The 23,632-nt window shown below is 47.3% G+C and overlaps 2 protein-coding genes across 2 annotated transcripts in view; one reads left to right on the top strand and one right to left on the bottom strand.

The window, feature by feature from the left end:
• Window positions 1–13,104, bottom strand: LOC141116408 (transcriptional repressor p66-beta-like; the record flags this gene model as incomplete). Its single annotated transcript, XM_073608663.1, is given in 3 exon segments — window positions 1–112; window positions 5,116–5,443; window positions 13,075–13,104. Coding segments are annotated over 2 exon segments (330 nt in total). The 5' UTR covers window position 5,443; window positions 13,075–13,104.
• The window catches only part of ILF2 (interleukin enhancer binding factor 2), a 341,977-nt gene that overhangs the window by 28,325 nt on the left and 290,020 nt on the right, over window positions 1–23,632 (top strand).

Genomic DNA, 23,632 nt, shown 5'->3' with positions numbered 1-23,632 from the left:
GGCCGTCTTTATTTTCTCGTCACATCGGGAGGAGGAGCGAGGACTGGAGGCCTCATTATCAGAGAGGACGATGACATCGGGGGAGGGGGTGAGACCGGCCCGGTCCACGTCACTGTCACCAGAAAATATATATATAATAATAGTGTGTGACTGGGGAGGGGACATTAGAGTGTAAGCTCCTCTGTATAGAGACTGATGTGACTGTGGGGGGAGGGGACATTAGAGTGTAAGCTCCTCTGTATAGAGACTGATGTCGGGGGGGGGGGGACATTAGAGTGTAAGCTCCTCTGTACAGAGACTGATGTGACTGTGGGGGGAGGGGACATTAGAGTGTAAGCTCCTCTGTACAGAGACTGATGTGACTGTGGGGGGAGGGGACATTAGAGTGTAAGCTCCTCTGTATAGAGACTGATGTGACTGTGGGGGGAGGGGACATTAGAGTGTAAGCTCCTCTGTATAGAGACTGATGTGACTGTGGGGGAGGGGACATTAGAGTGTAAGCTCCTCTGTATAGAGACTGATGTGACTGTGGGGGGAGGGGACATTAGAGTGTAAGCTCCTCTGTATAGAGACTGATGTGACTGTTGGGGGGAGGGGACATTAGAGTGTAAGCTCCTCTGTACAGAGACTGATGTGTGGGGGAGGGGACATTAGAGTGTAAGCTCCTCTGTATAGAGACTGATATGACTGTGGGGGGAGGGGACATTAGAGGTGTAAGCTCCTCTGTATAGAGACTGATGTGACTGTGGGGGAGGGGACATTAGAGTGTAAGCTCCTCTGTACAGAGACTGATGTGACTGTGGGGGAGGGGACATTAGAGTGTAAGCTCCTCTGTATAGAGACTGATGTGACTGTGGGGGGAGGGGACATTAGAGTGTAAGCTCCTCTGTACAGAGACTGATGTGACTGTGGGGGAGGGGACATTAGAGTGTAAGCTCCTCTGTACAGAGACTGATGTGACTGTGGGGGGAGGGGACATTAGAGTGTAAGCTCCTATGTATAGAGACTGATGTGACTGTGGGGGGAGGGGACATTAGAGTGTAAGCTCCTCTGTATAGAGACTGATGTGACTGTGGGGGAGGGGACATTAGAGTGTAAGCTCCTCTGTACAGAGACTGATGTGACTGTGGGGGAGGGGACATTAGAGTGTAAGCTCCTCTGTATAGAGACTGATGTGACTGTGGGGGGAGGGGACATTAGAGTGTAAGCTCCTCTGTACAGAGACTGATGTGACTGTGGGGGAGGGGACATTAGAGTGTAAGCTCCTCTGTATAGAGACTGATGTGACTGTGGGGGGAGGGGACATTAGAGTGTAAGCTCCTCTGTATAGAGACTGATGTGACTGTGGGGGGAGGGGACATTAGAGTGTAAGCTCCTCTGTATAGAGACTGATGTGACTGTGGGGGGAGGGGACATTAGAGTGTAAGCTCCTCTGTATAGAGACTGATGTGTCTGTGGGGGGAGGGGACATTAGAGTGTAAGCTCCTCTGTACAGAGACTGATGTGACTGTGGGGGGAGGGGACATTAGAGTGTAAGCTCCTCTGTATAGAGACTGATGTGACTGTGGGGGAGGGGACATTAGAGTGTAAGCTCCTCTGTACAGAGACTGATGTGACTGTGGGGGAGGGGACATTAGAGTGTAAGCTCCTCTGTACAGAGACTCATGTGACTGTGGGGGGAGGGGACATTAGAGTGTAAGCTCCTCTGTATAGAGACTGATGTGACTGTGGGGGGAGGGGACATTAGAGTGTAAGCTCCTCTGTACAGAGACTGATGTGACTGTGGGGGGAGGGGACATTAGAGTGTAAGCTCCTCTGGTACAGAGACTGATGTGACTGTGGGGGGAGGGGACATTAGAGTGTAAGCTCCTCTGGTACAGAGACTGATGTGACTGTGGGGGGAGGGGACATTAGAGTGTAAGCTCCTCTGTATAGAGACTGATGTGTGGGGGAGGGGACATTAGAGTGTAAGCTCCTCTGTATAGAGACTGATGTGACTGTGGGGGGAGGGGACATTAGAGTGTAAGCTCCTCTGTATAGAGACTGATGTGTGGGGGAGGGGACATTAGAGTGTAAGCTCCTCTGTATAGAGACTGATGTGACTGTGGGGGGAGGGGACATTAGAGTGTAAGCTCCTCTGTATAGAGACTGATGTGACTGTGGGGGGAGGGGACATTAGAGTGTAAGCTCCTCTGTATAGAGACTGATGTGACTGTGGGGGGAGGGGACATTAGAGTGTAAGCTCCTCTGTATAGAGACTGATGTGACTGTGGGGGAGGGGACATTAGAGTGTAAGCTCCTCTGTACAGAGACTGATGTGACTGTGGGGGAGGGGACATTAGAGTGTAAGCTCCTCTGTACAGAGACTGATGTGACTGTGGGGGGAGGGGACATTAGAGTGTAAGCTCCTCTGTACAGAGACTGATGTGACTGTGGGGGAGGGGACATTAGAGTGTAAGCTCCTCTGTATAGAGACTGATGTGACTGTGGGGGGGAGGGGACATTAGAGTGTAAGCTCCTCTGTATAGAGACTGATGTGACTGTGGGGGAGGGGACATTAGAGTGTAAGCTCCTCTGTATAGAGACTGATGTGACTGTGGGGGGAGGGGACATTAGAGTGTAAGCTCCTCTGTACAGAGACTGATGTGACTGTGGGGGAGGGGACATTAGAGTGTAAGCTCCTCTGTATAGAGACTGATGTGACTGTGGGGGAGGGGACATTAGAGTGTAAGCTCCTCTGTACAGAGACTGATGTGACTGTGGGGGAGGGGACATTAGAGTGTAAGCTCCTCTGTACAGAGACTGATGTGACTGTGGGGGAGGGGACATTAGAGTGTAAGCTCCTCTGTACAGAGACTGATGTGACTGTGGGGGAGGGGACATTAGAGTGTAAGCTCCTCTGTACAGAGACTGATGTGACTGTGGGGGGAGGGGACATTAGAGTGTAAGCTCCTCTGTATAGAGACTGATGTGACTGTGGGGGGAGGGGACATTAGAGTGTAAGCTCCTCTGTACAGAGACTGATGTGACTGTGGGGGAGGGGACATTAGAGTGTAAGCTCCTCTGTACAGAGACTGATGTGACTGGCTCAGTGATCTCTGTACAGCACTGCGATATATGTCAGTGCTACAGTATCTGACAAAAGTAAGTACACCCCTCAGTGACATTTGTGTAAATCTTTTCTTCTCTCTTTTCATGTGACAACACTGAAGAAATGACACTTGTCTACAATGTAAAGTAGTGAGTGTACAGCTTGTATAACAGTGTAAATTTACTGTCCCCTCAAAATAACTCAACACACAGCCATTAATGTCTAAACCGCTGGCAACAAAAGTCAGTACACCCCTAAGGGAAAATCTCCAAATTGGGCCCAATTAGCCATTTTCCCTCCCCGGTGTCATGTGACTCGTTAGTGTTACAAGGTCTCAGGTGTGAATGGGGAGCAGGTCTGTTAAATTTGGTGTTATCGCTCTCACTCTCTCATACTGGTCACTGGAAGTACAACATGGCACCTCATGGCAAAGAACTCTCTGAGGATCTGAAAAAAAGAATTGTTACTCTACATAAAGATGGCCTAGGCTATAAGAAGATTGCCAAGACTCTGAAACTGATCTGCAGCACGGTGGCCAAGACCATACAGCGGTATAACAGGACAGGTTCCACTCAGAACAGGCCTCGCCATGGTCCACCAAAGAAGTTGAGGTCACGTGATCAGCGTCATATCCAGAGGTTGTCTGTGGGAAATAGACGTATGAGTGCTGCCAGCATTGCTGCAGAGGTTGTAGGGGTGGGGGGTCAGCCTGTCAGTGCTCAGACCATACGCCGCACACTGCATCAAATTGGTCTGCATTGCTGTCATCCCAGAAGGAAGCCTCTTCTAAAGATGATGGACAAGAAAGTCCACAAACAGTTTGCTGAACACAAGCAGACTAAGGACATGGATTACTGGAACCATGTCCTGTGGTCTGATGAGACCAAGATAAACGTATTTGGTTCAGATGGTGACAAGCGTGTGTGGGGGCAACCAGGTGAGGAGGACAAAGACAAGTGTGTCTTGTCTACAGTCAAGCATGGTGGTGGGAGTGTCATGGTCTGGGGGTACATGAGTGCTGCCGGCACTGGGGGGCTACAGATCATTGAGGGAACCATGAATGCCAACATGTACTGTGATATACTGAAGCAGAGCATGATCCCCTCCCTTCAGAGACTGGGCCGCAGGGCAGTATTCCAACATGATAACCACCCCAAACACACCTCCAAGACCACCACTGCCTTGCTAAAGAAGCTGAGGGTAAAGGTGATGGACCGGCCAAGCATGTCTCCAGACCTAAACCCTATTGATCATCTGTGGGACATCCTCAAATGGAAGGTGGAGGAGCGCAAGGTCTCTAACATCCACCAGCTCTGTGATGTCATCATGGAGGAGGGGAAGAGGACTCCAGTGACAACCTGTGAAGCTCTGGTGACCTCCATGTCCAAGAGGGTTAAGGCAGTGCTGGAAAATAATGGTGGCCACACAAAATATTGACACTTTGGCCCAATTTGGAGATTTTCACTTAGGGGTGTACTGACTTTTGTTGCCAGCGGTTTAGACATTAATGGCTGTGTGTTGAGTTATTTTGAGGGGACAGCAAATTTACACTGTTATACAAGCTGTACACTCACTACTTTACATTGTAGACAAGTGTCATTTCTTCAGTGTTGCCACATGAAAAGAGAGAAGAAAAGATTTACACAAATGTCACTGAGGGGTGTACTTACCTTTGTCAGATACTGTATATATATAAATGTATAATAATAATAGTGTGACTGTGGGGGAGGGGACATTAGAGTGCAAGCTCCCATTCTATGAAGCTACAATATTCTCTCAATTGAATCTCAGCTCCGACCTGAACTCCTAAGCTCCATACGTGATGGTATGTCGTGGTGGGGTTCTCCTGTCTTGCCACATTAATATGAAATATGATACTATCAAAGCTGAAGAGAAGACAATGTAGACATTGGGATGCTTCTTCTGCATTTTTCATTTGGCAGCTTTGTCACAACTGTTGTCTACCTGACACAAAAAACATAAGATAGGTCTCCTGGGCCCCAAGGCATGAAGGGACATCTCACCCGCGTCTGGAGCTCATGTCCACCGGCTCCTCGATGTTCTCCTTGCCGTGCCTTCCAGAGGGCCGGGGTGTCCACGTGGGGCCGCAGGTTCCCATTCATCTTCTCGTCATACAGTTTGAGTCCATCCTGCTTGGCAGAGTGTTCATGCGGCAGTTCCAGTCCCGGAAGGTCTTTCCTCTTGAGAAGAGCCAGCATCTTCAGCCTCTCCATGGCCTCGTGGCCTTCCATCTTCAGCTGTTTGGCCAGAACATCCTCACGGTCATCGGGCTGCTCCAGGCCCCTCTTCAGGAGGTTGAGGCGGAGGGCTTCTTCTGTCACTCTGTCCATCCTAATGAAAGGAACCACAGAAAGGTCAGAGAGGAAACTTTACAATGTTCAGTTCACTCAATGGTACTTTTAGGAAACCACGAATAACATGAAACTACGGTAGGTTATAGTCCTAACTGGAAAAGACTGTGAGCATCTGACCATCACACCTCTATGAGCTGGTTGGACATCCCATTCCAAAACATGGCCATTAATATGGAGTTACCCTCCATAGCCATTAATCTGGAGATGCCCCACCCATCCTTCCATGGCCATTAATACAGAGGTGCCCCCTATAGCCATTAATATGGAGTTGCCCTCCATGGCCACTAATCTGGAGATGCCCTGCCGTCCTTCCATGGCCATTAATACAGAGATGCCCCCTATGGCCATCAATATGGAGTTGCCCTCCATGGCCATTAATCTGGAGATGCCCTGCCATCCTTCCATGGCCATTAATACAGAGATGCCCCCCTATGGCCAATAATATGGAGTTGCCCTCCATGGTCATTAATCTGGAGATGCCCCCCCCCCCATCCTTGCATGGCTATTAATATAGAGATGCCCCCTATGGCCATTAATCTGGAGATGCCCCCCCCATCCTTCCATGGCCATTAATATGGAGTTGCCCTCCATGGCCATTAATCTGGAGATGCCCCCCCATCCTTCCATGGCCATTAATACAGAGATGCCCCCTATGGCCAATAATATGGAGATGCCCCCCCCCCCCCCCATCCTTGCATGGCCATTAATATAGAGATGCCCCCTATGGCCATTAATATGGAATTGCCCTCCATGGCCATTAATCTGGAGATGCCCCCCGATCCTTCCATGGCCATTAATACAAAGATGCCCTCCATGGCCATTAATATGGAGATGCCCCCCATCCTTCCATGGCAATTAATACAGAGATGCTCCCCATGGCCATTAATATGGAGTTGCCCCCCATCCCGTCATGGACATTATTATGGAGTTGGTCCCCCTTTGCAGCTATAACAGCCTCCACTCTCCTGGGAAGGCTTTCCATAAGATTTTGGAGAGTGTCTGTGGGAATTTGGGCACATTTGTGAAGTCAGATATTGATGTTGGATGAGAAGACCTGGCTCCCACATGGAACCTCACATTGGCCTCCAAAAAAAAAACTGGCTCACGCATTGGATCTCACATTGGGTGCCAAAAAAAAAAGACCCGGCTCTCAATTGACATTCCAGTTCAACTTTAAGTTGTTTAGTAAGGTTAAAGTCAAGTACTGATGTTGGATGAGTAGACTTGGCTCACCATTGGCGTTCCAATTCTTCCCAAAGGTGTTCAGTAGGGTTGAAGTCAAGTACTGAAGTTGGATGAGAAGACATGGCTCACCATTGGCATTCCAATTCTTCCCAAAGGTGTTCAGTAGAACTGAGGTCAAGTACTGATGTTGGATGAGAACACCTGGCTTACCATTGGTGTCCCAACTCCTCCTAAACGTGTTCAGTAGGATTGAGGTCAGGACTCTGTGCATGACACTGGAGTTCCTCCACAACAAACTTGTCAAACCATGTCTTTATTGAGCTGGCTTTGTACAAGGGGGGGAGAATAGTTATGGTTGAACAGAAAAGGGTCTTCCCCAAACCGTTACCACAAGACTGGAAGAGCACAATTGTCTACAATGTCTTTGTATGATGGAGTATTACCAGGACCCTTCACTGGAGACACCTGAACTCCATCATTTGGAGGGGGTTCTACATACCACTGGCCATGGAATGGGGGGGGGGGGGTCCACATACCCCTGGGCATGGGATGGAGAGAAGTACACATACCACTGCTCATGGGATGGAGAGGGGTCCACATACACCTGGCCATGGGATGGAGAGGGGTCCACATACACCTGGCCATGGGATGGAGGAGGGTCCACATACCACTGGCCATGGGACGGAGGGGGGTCCACATACCACTGCTCATGGGATGGGGGGGGGTCCACGTACCATTGGCCATGGGATGGAGGGGGACCAACATACCACTGGCCATGTGATGGAGGGGGGTCCACATACCACTGGCCATGGGATGGAGGGGGGTCTACATACCACTGGCCATGGGACGGGGGGGTCCACATAGCACTGCTCATGGAATGAAGGGGGGTCCACATACCACTGGCCATGGGAGGAAGGAGGGTCCACATAGCACTGGCCATGGGATGGAGGGGGGTCTACATACCACTGGCCATGGGATGGGGGACCACATAGCACTGCTCACGGAATGAAGGGGGGTCCACATACCACTGGCCAAGCGATTAAGGGGGTCCACATAGCACTGCCCATGGGAGGAAGGGGGGTCCACATAGCACTGGCCATGGGATGGAGGGGGGTCCACATACCACTGGCCATGGGAGGAAGGGGGGGGTCCACATACCACTGGTCATGGATGGAGGGGGGTCCACATACCAATGGCCATGGGATGAAGGGGGGTCCACATACCACTGGCCTTGGGATGGAGAAGGGTCCACATACCACTGGCCATGGGAGGAAGGGGGGGCCACATACCACTGGCCTTGAGATGGAGAGGGGTCCACATACCACTGGCCTTGGGATGGAGAGGGGTCCACATACCACTGGCCTTGGGATGGAGAGGGGTCCACATACCACTGGCCTTGGGATGGAGAGGGGTCCACATACCACTGGCCTTGGGATGGAGAGGGGTCCACATACCACTGGCCTTGGGATGGAGAGGGGTCCACATACCACTGGCCTTGGGATGGAGAGGGGTCCACATACCACTGGCCATGGGATGGAGGGGGGTCTACATACCACTGGCCATGGGACGGGGGGTCCACATAGCACTGCTCATGGAATGAAGGGGGGTCCACATACCACTGGCCAAGCAATTAAGGGGGGTCCACATACCACTGGCCATGGGAGGAAGGGGGGGACCACATAGCACTAGCCATGGGATGGAGGGGGGTCCACATACCACTGGCCATGGGGGGAAGGGGGGGGTCCACATACCAATGGCCATGGGATGAAGGGGGGTCCACATACCACTGGCCTTGAGATGGAGAGGGGTCCACATACCACTGGCCTTGGGATGGAGAGGGGTCCACATACCACTGGCCTTGGGATGGAGAGGGGTCCACATACCACTGGCCTTGGGATGGAGAGGGGTCCACATACCACTGGCCTTGGGATGGAGAGGGGTCCACATACCACTGGCCTTGGGATGGAGAGGGGTCCACATACCACTGGCCTTGGGATGGAGAGGGGTCCACATACCACTGGCCATGGGATGGAGGGGGGTCTACATACCACTGGCCATGGGACGGGGGGTCCACATAGCACTGCTCATGGAATGAAGGGGGGTCCACATACCACTGGCCAAGCAATTAAGGGGGGTCCACATACCACTGGCCATGGGAGGAAGGGGGGTCCACATAGCACTAGCCATGGGATGGAGGGGGGTCCACATACCACTGGCCATGGGAGGAAGGGGGGGGTCCACATACCAATGGCCATGGGATGAAGGGGGGTCCACATACCACTGGCCTTGGGATGGAGAGGGGTCCACATACCACTGGCCATGGGAGGAAGGGGGGTCCACATACCACTGGCCTTGGGATGGAGAGGGGTCCACATACCACTGGCCATGGGATGGAGGGGGGTCTACATACCACTGGCCATGGGAGGAAGGGGGGTCCACATACCACTGGCCAAGTAATTAAGGGGGGTCCACATACCACTGGCCATGGGAGGAAGGGGGGTCCACATAGCACTAGCCATGGGATGGAGGGGGGTCCACATACCACTGGCCATGGGAGGAAGGGGGGGTCCACATACCAATGGCCATGGGATGAAGGGGGGTCCACATACCACTGGCCTTGGGATGGAGAGGGGTCCACATACCACTGGCCATGGGAGGAAGGGGGGTCCACATACCACTGGCCTTGGGATGGAGAGGGGTCCACATACCACTGGCCTTGGGATGGAGAGGGGTCCACATACCACTGGCCTTGGGATGGAGAGGGGTCCACATACCACTGGCCATGGCAATGTGATGGTCAGGTGTTCACAAAGCTTTGGTCATATAGTGTATCGTATTTTTGGATCCTAAGTCATAGGGGACCGCACCATCCACTGCCACTGACATCCTCCCAACCACCACAAAGAAAACCGATTCTCCTCCAACACCAGCATAGAGATCCAAACACAGCGTGACCCTCCAGATGGATAATTACACCCCGGTGCCCGCTATCGCCGGACGCACGTGCCAATCCATCGTCACATCGGTGCTCAGATGAAGACCGTTCCCTATAGGAAGACGCATCTCGCCGGCGGCAGGCGAGGGGTTAAACCTTCTGCATCCTCCTCAGAGGGCGCCCGCAGCCAATGTGGGGGCGACAGGCGGGCGCTGCACCTGTTCCTTGTTGTGACACACGCTACGGGGGAGGGGAGAGGAGATAATGGCAGCTCTGTTATCTCGCGGACAATGACGGATACAAAAAAAAAAAAATCGCAGCGCTGCCAAAATCTTCCATTTCCAAATGGGACATTTCTGACAGGAACGGGAGATTGTTACAATTGTCCGAAAATGACCGGCGTGCGGGAAATGTCAATCGCTGGAAATCGGCAAGAGACTGGAGAGGATCATTCAGGAACGGTGATCCTAATCAATGACCAATCGCAAATGTCTATCCTGATCAATGATCATGCAGGAACGGTGATCCTAATCAATGACCGATCGCAAATGTTGACCTTGATCAATCCCAAACTGCAATTCTAATCAATGATTAATTGCAAATACAAATCCTGATCAACAATCAATCGCAAACAGTGATCCTGATCAATGATCATTCAAAAACAGTGATCCTAATCAATGATCGATCACAAATAGTGATCCTAATCAATGATCGATCACAAATAGTGATCCTAATCAATGATCAATCAGAAATAGTGATCCTAATCAATGATCGATCACAAATAGTGATCCTAATTTGTGAATGCTGATCATTCATTAGGATCACCGTTTGCGATTGATCATTGATTAGGATGGTCATTTATGAATGATTAATGTACAATCGCAAACAGCGATCCTGATCAATAATCATTCATAAATGGCCATCCTAATCAATAATCAATTGCAAAGGTGATCTTGATCAATGATTAATCTCAAAGGTGATCCTAATTAATCACAAATGCTGATTGATGATCAATCGCAAACCGTGATCCTAATTTGCAAATGCTGATCCTGATCATTGATCAGGATCAACATTTTCAATTAATCATTCATTAAGATCGCCTTTTATGAATAATTATTGATCAGGATAACTGTTTGTAATTGATCATCGATCAGCATTTGCGATTGATCATGGATTAGGATTGCCGTTTATGAATGATTAATGTTCAACTGCAAACAGCAATCCTGATCAATAATTATTCATACACGGCGATCTCAATCAATGATCAATCGCAAACAGTGATCCTAATTTGAGAATGCTGATCAGGATCACCATTTGCAATTATTGATTAATTAGGATCGCCATTTATGAATGATTATTGATCAGGATCGCTCTTTGCGATTGAACATAAATCATTCATGAACGGCGATCCTAAACAATGATCAATCCAAAACGTTGATCCTAATCAATGACTGATCACATATCTGATTGTGATCAATCGCAAACGGTGATCCCAATCAATGATTGATCGCATATGCTGATCAATTGCAAACAGTGATCCCGATCAATGATCAATCGCAAACGGTGATCCTAATTAATGATTGATCACATATGCTGATCCTGATCAATGATCAATCGCAAACTGTGATCCTAATCAATGATTGATCACATATACTGATCCTGATCAATCGTAAACGTTGATCCCAATCAATGATTGATCACATATGCTGATTCTGATCAATCGTAAATGGTGATCCCAATCAATGACTGATCACATATACTGATCCTGATCAATGATCAATCGTAAACAGTAATCCCAATCAATGATTGATCACATATGCTGATCCTGATCAATTGTAAACGGTGATCTCAATCAATGACTGATCACATATTCTGATCCTGATCAATGATCAATCGTAAACGGTGATCCCAATCAATGACTGATCACATATACTGATCCTGATCAATGATTAATCGTAAACAGTGATCCCAATCAATGATTGATCACATATGCTGATCCTGATCAATTGTAAACGGTGATCCCAATCAATGACTGATCACATATGCTGATCCTGATCAATGATCAATCGTAAACGGTGATCCCAATCAATGACTGATCACATATACTGATCCTGATCAATCGTAAACAGTGATCCCAATCAATGATTGATCGCATATGCTGATCCTGATCAATGTTCAATCACAGCAATTGCGCAGAACACATTATTGATCGGAAAAGGCCTGAAATCTTTTGTGCGTCGCGTTCGCAGGACTTCGGCTAACGGTTGCGTTAAACGAGCGTCCGGTGATTCTCCTCCGGCGGTACCCAAAGGATCGGCGCCAACACGTGCGCCCAAAAAGCGCGGCAACCCCCCCCAAACGCGGGGTGAATCCAGGTGACGGTCCCCGGAAAACGCGGGGTGAATCCAGGTGACGGTCCCCGGAGCAATATAATAAAATTGGGGGAAGATCACCTTCTACAGACGGACCACCCCGGAAAACGAAACGCATAAATCTCCGGCGGGGGGGCCGCCTCGGCGTCGCACACTGCAGGTAACGGAGCGAACATTACATGGCCGACAGCGTCAGACTCCGCAACACCGCTGACAGCGCGGCGTCACACACCAGACACGAGCCCCCCCCCCCTCCCCCGACCTACAACACAAAATAAATCCACTGTGCCGGATTAGAGCTCCCCCCTCCCCCCCTCCCCGTGCGATCGCACCGCATTCCAGGGCTGACAATACACAGCGTTACGCCGGGACCAAGAGACCTTCCACCAAGAAAAAAGAAACAAAATAAAAAAAAAATAAAACAAATAAAAAGGAAAACAAAAAGACATCAAAAAAAGAAGAAACCAAAAAAAAAAAAAAAAAAACGAATCCCCCCCCACCCGCCGCCGCCGGCCCCAGGGATTGTCGCATTTACCTTGCATATCATGACTAGCTTCCAAAGGGCCAGACAGCCCAAAAAAGATCCCCCCTCCCCCTTTCTGAATGAGGAAGAGGAGGGGGGGGGGAGAAGAGTATACGTAAGCCCCCCTCCTCCTCCTCCTCCTCCTCCTCCCCCCCCCCCTTTTTTTTTTTCTTTGGTTTTTTTGAAGTGACACACAAGGGGGGCCTTTCCGTGTGCGTTACACCGAGCCGGCCCGGGGCCTTCTACACACACACACACACACACGAGACGAGACGCACGCGGCTCGTGCACCGGCGCAGTGGCACCGAGCCAATCCGAGGCCACCGTCAGCTGACTGGCCCCATTCACAGAGCTGGAGTAGAATGAAGAAGGGGGGGGGGGGTGGAATAAAAAGAGAAGAAGAAGGGGGGGGGGGGGTGTGAAATTACCTCCAACAAAAGAATCTATTTCACCTCAAACGAGCGCGCGGCTCGCGGCGGCGGCGACCAGCCAGGCGGCAGATGTGTCTATTTTGTTACGGCACGACGGACCCCCCCCCCACCACCACCATCGCAGCCCCCCCCCCCGAAAACCACATTCCGCAGCATACTCACAGTGATCCAGCTGAGACGGTGGTGGGGCAGGATTTGGGGGGGGGGGAAGTGGGGGGGGGTGAAGGGGGGTTGGGGGGGGGGAAGAGACGCAGATATTAGAGGAAGATGAGCGACACGGGGAAAAAAAAAAAAGGAGAAGGGGGGGAGGGGGGGAAGGTGAATATATATATATATATATATTTTTTTAGTCGGATGTAAGGATTGTGGTAGGTAGGCGGCACAGACAGTGTGACACCAATCATGGGCCCCCCCATCCCCCCCCCCTTCTCCTCCTATTCCCGGGGACGCCTGCCCTAAGAGTGGGGCACACGGATGCCATTCAACCAATCATAACCCTACAGTGAAATTAAACAAAAGGCAAGAAAAAATAAGGAAAGAAAGAGGAGGGGGGGGAGGGGGGGATGCATACTTTTTACCCATAATTCCCAGCGTGGGCAAGGGGGGGTTAAATCCAGTTGTAGCCGGTTTACAACCTCTGGACGCCAAATTAGCGCTATTTTTTTTTTTTTAATTGCGTACAGTAATCCGAGGACAAAACCGATGTGGTGGGGGTGAGGGGGCCTCAGCATGTGTGGAGGGAGAGAGAGGGGGGGGCCCCCCTGAGACATACAGTACACCCCCCCAAAACCCTGCGGTGTCTGGATCCATGCCAAACTTTCACCTCTGCCCACCACCGACCCGTGAGCAAAAAAAATAACGAGACGATTGATGTCCGAGACTCCCCTACCAAGACATGAACCATCCCCCCCAAGACATGGACCCTTCCCAAGACGTGAACCCCTCCAAGACGTGGACCCTCCCCAAAAATGTGAACCCCCCCCCAAAGACGTGAATACCCCAAGAAATGAACCCTTCTCACCAAGACATGAACCCCTCCAAGACGTGAACCCATCCAAGATGTGAACCCATCCAAGACGTGGACCCTCACCCCCCCTCCCAAGATGTCTACTCTCCTCCCCAAAACTTGAACCCCCCAAGACGTCAAACCCCCCCCAAGATGTGAACCCCTCCAAGACATCAACCATCACCCCCCCCCCCCCCCTCCAAGACGTGGATCCTCCCTCCCAAGACCGCGAACCCCCCCCAAGGCGTCAACCCCCCCTCCAAAGTCGTGAACCCCACCAAGACGTCAACCCCCCCCACCCCCATGACATGATAACCCCCACAACTTAACTCCTGAGTGTCGCAGAGAGGACAAGGGGCAGACAGGGTTCACAGCCAGCCCACCAAGACGTGAACCCAGACCCCCCCCAAGACGTGAACCCTCCCTCCAAAGACGTGGAGCCCCCCAAAGACATGAAACCCCCCCAAAGACGTGAACCCTTACCCACCTCCCAAGATGTGAACCTCCTCCACCAAGACGTGAGCCCCCCTCCAAAGATGTGAGCCCTTACCCACTTCCCAAAGATGTGAACCCCCTCCACCAAGACGTGGACCCCCCCACCACAAAATTTGAACCCCCCCAAGACGTCAACTCCCCTCCAAAGTCGTAAACCTCCCCCAAGATGTGAACCCTCACCACCAAGACGTGAACCCCCCCCCCAAGACATGAAACCCCCACAACTTAATTCCTGAGTGTCGCAGAGAGGACAAGGGGCAGACAGGGGACAGCCAGCCCACCAAGACTTGACCCCCCCCAAGACGTGACCCTCCCCTCCAAAGACGTGAGCCCCCCAAGATGTGAACCCTCACCACCAAGACGTGAACCTCCCACTACAAAGTCGTGAACCCCCCCAAGATGTGAGCACTCCCCACCAAGATGTGATACCCCCACAACTTAACTCTGAGTGTCGCAGAGAGGACAAGGGGTAGACGGGGTTCACAGCCAGCCCACCAAGACGTGAACCACCCCTCCAAAAACGTGAACCCCCCCCTCCCAAGATGTAAACCCTCCCCATCAAGACGTGAAGCTTCACCCCTCCTCCCAAGATGTGGACACCCTCCCACGCATGTGAACCCCCCTCAAGATGTGAACCCCCCCCAAGACATGAAACCCCCACAACTTAATTCCTGAGTGTCGCAGAGAGGACAAGGGGCAGACGGGGTTCACAGCCAGCCCACCAAGATGTGAACCCTGACCCCCCCCCCCAAGACGTGAGCCCCCCCAAGACGTGAACCCCCCAAGACGTGATAACCACCACAACTTAACTCCTGAGTGTCGCAGAGAGGACAAGACGTGAACACTGACCTCCCCAAAACTTTAACCCCCCCAAGACGTGAACCCCCCCTTCAAAGTCCATGAGCCCCCCCCCTCCAAGACGTGAACCCTCCCCACCATGACGTGAACCCCCACCCCTCCTCCCAAGATGTGAACCCTCCCCACCAACACTTGAACCCCCCCACAAAATGTCAACCCCCCCAAGACGTGAACCCCCCTCCCAAGATGTGAACCCTCCCCACCAAGACATGAACCTTCACCCCCTCCTCCCAAGATGTGGACCCCCCCCCCCCACAAAACTCCAACCCCCGCAAAGACGTAGACCCCCACCAAGACGTGAAACCCCCACAACTTACTCCTGAGTGTCGCAGAGAGGACAAGGGGCAGACGGGTTCATAGCCAGCCCACCAAGACGTGAACCCTGACCCCCAAAGACGTGACCCTCCTCCAAAAACGTGAGCCAGCCCCCCAAGTTGTGAATCCTCCCCATCAAGACATGAACCCTCCCGAGACGTGAACCCCCCCAAAGCGTGAAACCCCCACAGCTTAACTCCTCAGTGTCGCAGAGAGGAAAGGAGGCAGACTGGTTTACAACAAGCCCACCAAGACGTAAACCCTGACCCCCCAAAAACATGGACCCCCCCCAGACGTAAACCCCTCTCCAAAGATTTGAACCCCCCCAAGATGTGAACACTCACCACCAAGATGTGAACCCCCACAATTTAATTCTTGAGTGTCGCAGAGGACAGACAGGGTTCACAACAAGCCACCAAAGACGTAAACCTTGATCCCCCAAAGACATTGACCATTCCCCCCAAAACCTGAACCCACCCCAAGAAGTCAACCCCCCCAAGAATGTGAACCCTTTCCACCAAGAGGTCAACCTCGTCATCTCCGAAGCTCACTGTATAAAGCTGGACACAAACTTTACAACCTGATAGTACGACCTCAACCGTTCCACTCACTCTACAAATCACAGAAAGATGAGTTTCTTCTACGCCCGATCCTTCTATTATGTTGGATCTGGACCTTCATCATTACTAATTATCAACCAGAACTCAGCACAGGGATGGTGAGAACCCCTCATAATGGGCACAGCGGGGTGTACAGACCCGGGAACTCAGCACAGGGATGGTGGGAACCCCTCATAATGGGCACAGCGGGTGTACAGACCCGGGAACTCAGCACAGGGATGGTGAGAACCCCTCATAATGGGCACAGCGGGTGTACAGACCCGGGAACTCAGCACAGGGATGGTGGGAACCCCTCATAATGGGCACAGCGGGTGTACAGACCTGGGAACTCAGCACAGGGATGGTGGGAACCCCTCATAATGGGCACAGCGGGTGTACAGACCCGGGAACTCAGCGCAGGGATGGTGAGAACCCCTCATAATGGGCACAGCGGGTGTACAGACCCGGGAACTCAGCACAGGGATGGTGAGAACCCCTCATAATGGGCACAGCGGGTGTACAGACCCGGGAACTCAGCACAGGGATGGTGGGAACCCCTCATAATGAGCACAGCGGGTGTACAGACCCGGGAACTCAGCACAGGGATGGTGAGAACCCCTCATAATGGGCACAGCGGGTGTACAGACCCGGGAACTCAGCACAGGGATGGTGAGAACCCCTCATAATGGGCACAGCGGGTGTACAGACCTCTGAACACACCTCCACCAACCCCTGACAGCAAAACACATACAGTAAAAATGTAGATCATGCAGGAGCAGAGCGTAATCTTTATTGTCTCTTCCATTGTCACCTATATTCTCCTTTATATTCCCCCAAACCTCCTCTATATCTCCCCCATACTCTTCCATATTATCCTCCATGTTCCTTTATGTTCTTCTCCATACTCTTTCATATAACCCTCTATACTCTTCCATATTCTTCTCAATACTCTTCTATAATCTCCACCATACTCCTCTATATTCTCCTCCATGTTTCTTCCATATTCTTCTCCATGCTCCTCTATATTCTTCTCTTTGCTCTTCCATATTCTTCTCTATACTCCTCTACAGTCTCCCCCATGTTCCTCTATATTCTTCTTCATGCTCTTCCATATTCTCCTCCATGTTCCTTTATGTTCTCTCGATGCTCTTCAATATTCCCCAACATACTCTTCTATATTTCTCTCCATACTCTTCCATATTTCCCTCCATGCACTTCTATATTTTCCTCTATACTCTTCCATATTCTTCTATAGTCCCCTCTCATACTCCTCTATATTCTCCTCCATACTTTTCTATATACTCTTCCATATTCTCCTCATGTTCCTTTACGTTCTCCTCCATAATCTTCTATCGTCTCTTCCATTGCCTCCTATATTCTCCTCTATGCTCTTCTATATTTCCCCCAAAGATCCTCTATAGTCTCCTCCATATTTGCCTTCCTGCTTTTCCATATTCTTCTCCATGCTCCTCTATATTCCCCCCCATGTTCCTCTATATTCTTCTCCATGCTCTTCTATGGTCTCCTCCATGTTCCTTTATGTTCTCTTGATGCTCTTCCATATTTCCCTCCATACTCTTCCATATTTACCTCCATGCTCTTTCATACTTTTCTATATTCCCCTCCATACTCTTCCATATTCTTCTCCAAACTCTTCTATATTCGCCTCCATGCTCTTCCATATTCTCCTCCATGCACCTCTACATTCTCCTCCACACTCCTCTATAATCTCCTCTATATTCTCCTCCATTGGCTTCTATATTTTTATCTATACTCATCTATATTCCCCTCCATGCTCTTCTACAGTCTCTCCCCAAACTCCCTTCCACACTTTTCTAAAATCCCCCCCATACTCTTCCATTTTTCTCCTCCATGCTCTTCACTATTCCCCCCCATACTCTTCCATATTCCCTCCACACACTCTTCTATATTCTCTTCCGTGCTCTTCTATATTTTCCTCCATACTCCTCTACAATGGGGAGAATGTTGATCGTCTCCCCTGCAGATGGTGTAAGTTTTGCCCACTTACATAGAAATGAAGGGTCTATAATTGTTATCATAGGTGTATTTTATATGATAGAGACAGAAGATCAACCAAAATCCAGAAAAATCACACAATACAAATGTTATAAATGGAGTAAAATAAGTATTTGCTCCCTTAGTAGTTGGTGGAGAAACCCCTTGTTGGTGATCACAGAGGTCAGACGTTTCTTGTAGGTGGTGATCAGTTTCCACACATCTCAGGAGGGATTTTGTCTTCTTTACAGATCTCTCTAAATCCTGAAGGTTTCTTGGCACTCGAAGTTTCATCTCCTCCATACATTTTCTATAGGATTTAGGTCTGGAGTCTGGATAGACCACTAGCCACATTGAGGGGCCAATGGACGGGGCCATGTATTTAGGGCTGCAACTAATGATTATTTTCATAATCGATTAGTTGGACGATTATTGTTTCGATAATCGATTATTCGGTTAATAACCGTAAAAAAAAGTGTGGTGTATAATTTAGTTAATGTGTAAGTTTTTTTATAAAAGGTAATTATATTCCTAAATATCTCTATGCAGTGGTAATATAAATAACCAACTATATGGTTAGGGAGCAAAATATTGAATCCACTCTGAGCATAACAGACAGAAGAGATATACTGTATATACTATTAGAGGAGATATATACTGTATATACTATTAGAGGAGATATATACTGTATATACTATTAGAGGAGATATACTGTATATACTATTAGAGGAGATATACTGTATATACTATTAGAGGAGATATATACTGTATATACTATTAGAGGAGATATATACTGTATATACTATTAGAGGAGATATATACTGTATATACTATTAGAGGAGATATATACTGTATATACTATTAGAGGAGATATATACTGTATATACTATTAGAGGAGATATATACTGTATATACTATTAGAGGAGATATATACTGTATATATACTATTAGAGGAGATATACTGTATATACTATTAGAGGATATATATACTGTATATACTATTAGAGGAGATATATACTGTATATACTATTAGAGGAGATATATACTGTATATACTATTAGAGGAGATATACTGTATATACTATTAGAGGAGATATATACTGTATATACTATTAGAGGAGATATATACTGTATATACTATTAGAGGAGATATATACTGTATATACTATTAGAGGAGATATATACTGAATATACTATTAGAGGAGATATATACTGTATATACTATTAGAGGAGATATATACTGTATATACTATTAGAGGAGATATACTGTATATACTATTAGAGGAGATATACTGTATATACTATTAGAGGAGATATACTGTATATACTATTAGAGGAGATATACTGTATATACTATTAGAGGAGATATACTCCTATATACTATTAGAGGAGATATACTGTATATACTATTAGAGGAGATATACTGTATATACTATTAGAGGAGATATATACTGTATATACTATTAGAGGAGATATACTGTATATACTATTAGAGGAGATATACTGTATATACTATTAGAGGAGATATACTGTATATACTATTAGAGGAGATATATACTGTATATACTATTAGAGGAGATATACTGTATATACTATTAGAGGAGATATACTGTATATACTATTAGAGGAGATATATATACTGTATATACTATTAGAGGAGATATACTGTATATACTATTAGAGGAGATATACTGTATATACTATTAGAGGAGATATACTCCTATATACTATTAGAGGAGATATACTGTATATACTATTAGAGGAGATATACTGTATATACTATTAGAGGAGATATATACTGTATATACTATTAGAGGAGATATACTGTATATACTATAGAGGAGATATACTGTATATACTATTAGAGGAGATATACTGTATATACTATTAGAGGAGATATACTGTATATACTATTAGAGGAGATATATATACTGTATATACTATTAGAGGAGATATACTGTATATACTATTAGAGGAGATATATACTGTATATACTATTAGAGGAGATATATACTGTATATACTATTAGAGGAGATATACTGTATATACTATTAGAGGAGATATACTGTATATACTATTAGAGGAGATATACTGTATATACTATTAGAGGAGATATATACTGTATATACTATTAGAGGAGATATATACTGTATATACTATTAGAGGAGATATATACTGTATATACTATTAGAGGAGATATACTGTATATACTATTAGAGGAGATATATATACTGTATATACTATTAAAGGGTGAATCTGGTAAATGTCATCACTTAGTGATCACATTTTTTTATTAAAAACAAAAACAATGTCTTCCTTCAAAAAAATGTCATTTTAAGAACGTTCGTTCTTCATTCAGTGAATGTACAAGATTTTTCGTCTGAATATTCTCGTCTGAAATTGTTCCTGTGGCCAGCATAAGGCTCAGTACACACCTGTGCAGTTTGCTTTTCATCCGTTTCTGCAGTGCTTTTTGCTGTGCGTTTTGATTTTTGTGCAAGTGATTTTGCTGTGATTTGCGTTTTTGTATTTTTTTGGCCAATTTGTTGTCGGGCAGATTAAAAAAAACACAAATTGCTGCAAAATGACACGCTTTTCTGCAGCTTCTCTATTGAAGTATATTGAACCAAAAAAGCACCGTTTGGTGTGAACGTGTCCCATAGGAAACCATGTGAATGAACTGTAGTGCGTTCTGCAAAAAGCACCAAAAAACACATAGATGTGAACCAGGTCTAAGACGTTTAGTAACATAATGGGGTGAAAAAAATAAAATTAGTCCTTTATAGTACAAAAAAAGCAGATAATCACTACTGTAAGGGGTTAATTTTTTTTTAGTGTAGAACTGTGAAAGTATATTTACAGTAGCGATTATTTGCTCTTTTTGTACTATAAAGGGCTCATCTTAAGTTTTTTTTTTTAACCCCATTATGTTACTGGCCGATTAATCGATTATGAAAATAGTAATCGATTAATTTCATAATCGATTAGTTGCCGATTAATCGATTAGTTGTTTCAGCCCTACATGTATTGTAAGATCTTGATGAGAACCTTCTTCCCTCATCCAGAACACTGAAGATGGTCATGGATGGGTCTTCCAGCATGACAATGACCCAAAACATATCGCCAAGGCAACTAAGGAGGGGCTCCAGAAGAAGCACATGAAGGTCATGGAGTGTCCTATCCAGTCTCCAGACCTTAATCCTATAGAAAATGTATGGAGGAGCTGAAAATTCAAGTCAAGAAACCTTAAGGATTTAGAGAAGATCTGTAAAGAAGACAAAATCCCTCCTGAGATGTGTGGAAACTGATCACCACCTACAAGAAACGTCTGACCTCTGTGATCACCAACAAGGGTTTCTCCACCAACTACTAAGTCATGTTCATGTTATATTCTCCACCATACTCTTCTATATTTCCCTCCAAACTCTTCTATATTCTTATCTATACTCTTCTGTATTCCCCTCCATGTTCTTCTATATTTCCCCTCCATACTCTCCTCCATGTTCCTCTATATTCTCCTCCATACTCTTCTATTCTCTCCTCCATGTTCCTCTATATTCTCCTCCATACTCTCCTCCATGTTCCTCTATATTCTCCTCCATACTCTCCTCCATGTTCCTCAATATTCTCCTCCATACTCTTCTATACTCTCCTCCATGTTCCTCTATATTCTCCTCCATACTCTCCTCCATGTTCCTCTATATTCTCCTCCATACTCTCCTCCATGTTCCTCTATATTCTCCTCCATACTCTCCTCCTTGTTCCTCTATACTCTCCTCCATGTTCCTCTATATTCTCCTCCATACTCTTCTATTCTCTCCTCCATGTTCTCTATATTCTCCTCCATACTCTCCTCCATGTTCCTCTATATTCTCCTCCATACTCTCCTCCTTGTTCCTCTATACTCTCCTCCATGTTCCTCTATATTCTCCTCCATACTCTTCTATTCTCTCCTCCATGTTCCTCTATATTCTCCTCCATACTCTCCTCCATGTTCCTCTATATTCTCCTCCATACTCTCCTCCATGTTCCTCTATATTCTCCTCCATACTCTTCTATACTCTCTCCATGTTCCTCTATATTCTCCTCCATACTCTCCTCATGTTCCTCTATATTCTCCTCCATACTCTTCTATACTCTCCTCCATGTTCCTCTATATCTCCTCCATACTCTCCTCCATGTTCCTCTATATTCTCCTCCATACTCTCCTCCATGTTCCTCTATATTCTCCTCCATACTCTCCTCCTTGTTCCTCTATACTCTCCTCCGATGTTCCTCTATATTCTCCTCCATACTCTTCTATTCTCTCCTCCATGTTCCTCTATATCTCCTCCATACTCTCCTCCATGTTCCTCTATATTCTCCTCCATACTCTCCTCTTGTTCCTCTATACTCTCCTCCATGTTCCTCTATATTCTCCTCATACTCTTCTATTCTCTCCTCATGTTCCTCTATATTCTCCTCCATACTCTCCTCCATGTTCCTCTATATTCTCCCTCCATACTCTCCTCATGTTCCTCTATATTCTCCTCCATAATCTTCTATACTCTCCTCCATATTTCCCTCCATGCTCTCTATATTTTCCTCTATTTTGCTGGAGGGCCACCAGTTTGAGACCCCTGCTCTATACTCTTCCATATTCTTTTTATAGTCCCCTCCATATTCTCCTCCATGCTCTTCCATACTTTTCTATATACTCTTCCATATTCTCCTCCATGTTCATTTATGTTCCCCTCCATACTCTTCCATAATCCCTTCTATAATCTTCTATCATCTCTTCCATTGTCTCCTATATTCTCCTCTATGCTCTTCTATATTCCCCCAAAGCTCCCCTATATTCTCCTCCATACTCTTCCATATTTCCCTCCATGCTCTTCTATAGTCTCATCCATGTTCCTTTATGTTCTCTTGATGCTCTTCCATATTCCCTTCCACACTCTTCTATATTTCCCTCTATGCTCTTCCATATTTTCCTCCATACTCTTCCATTCTTTTCTATATTCTCCTCCATACTCTTCCATATTCATTTGTGTTCTCCTCTATACTAATCTATATTACCCTTCATACTCTTCTATATTCCCCTCCACACTCCTCTATATTCTAGTCTGTGCTCTTCCATATTCCCCTCCACACTCCTCTATATTCTAGTCTGTGCTCTTCCATATTCCCCTCCACACTCCTCTATATTCTCCTCTATTTTCTCCTCATTGTCTTCTATATTTTTATCTATACTCTTCTATATTCCCCTCCATGCTCTTCTACATTCTCTCCCCAAACTCCCCTCCACACTTTTCTAAAATCCGCCCCCCCCCCCCCCCCCATACTCTTTCACATTCCCCTCCATACTCTTCCATATTCCCCTCCACACACTCTTCTATATCTCCTCCGTGCTCTTCTATATTTCCTCCATACTCCTCTACAATGGGGAGAAT

Source organism: Aquarana catesbeiana, linkage group LG13 (assembly GCF_042186555.1).
Source record: "Aquarana catesbeiana isolate 2022-GZ linkage group LG13, ASM4218655v1, whole genome shotgun sequence".
In the NCBI taxonomy this organism is placed as follows: domain Eukaryota; kingdom Metazoa; phylum Chordata; class Amphibia; order Anura; family Ranidae; genus Aquarana; species Aquarana catesbeiana.
This window is presented reverse-complemented; position numbering and strand designations above follow the sequence as displayed.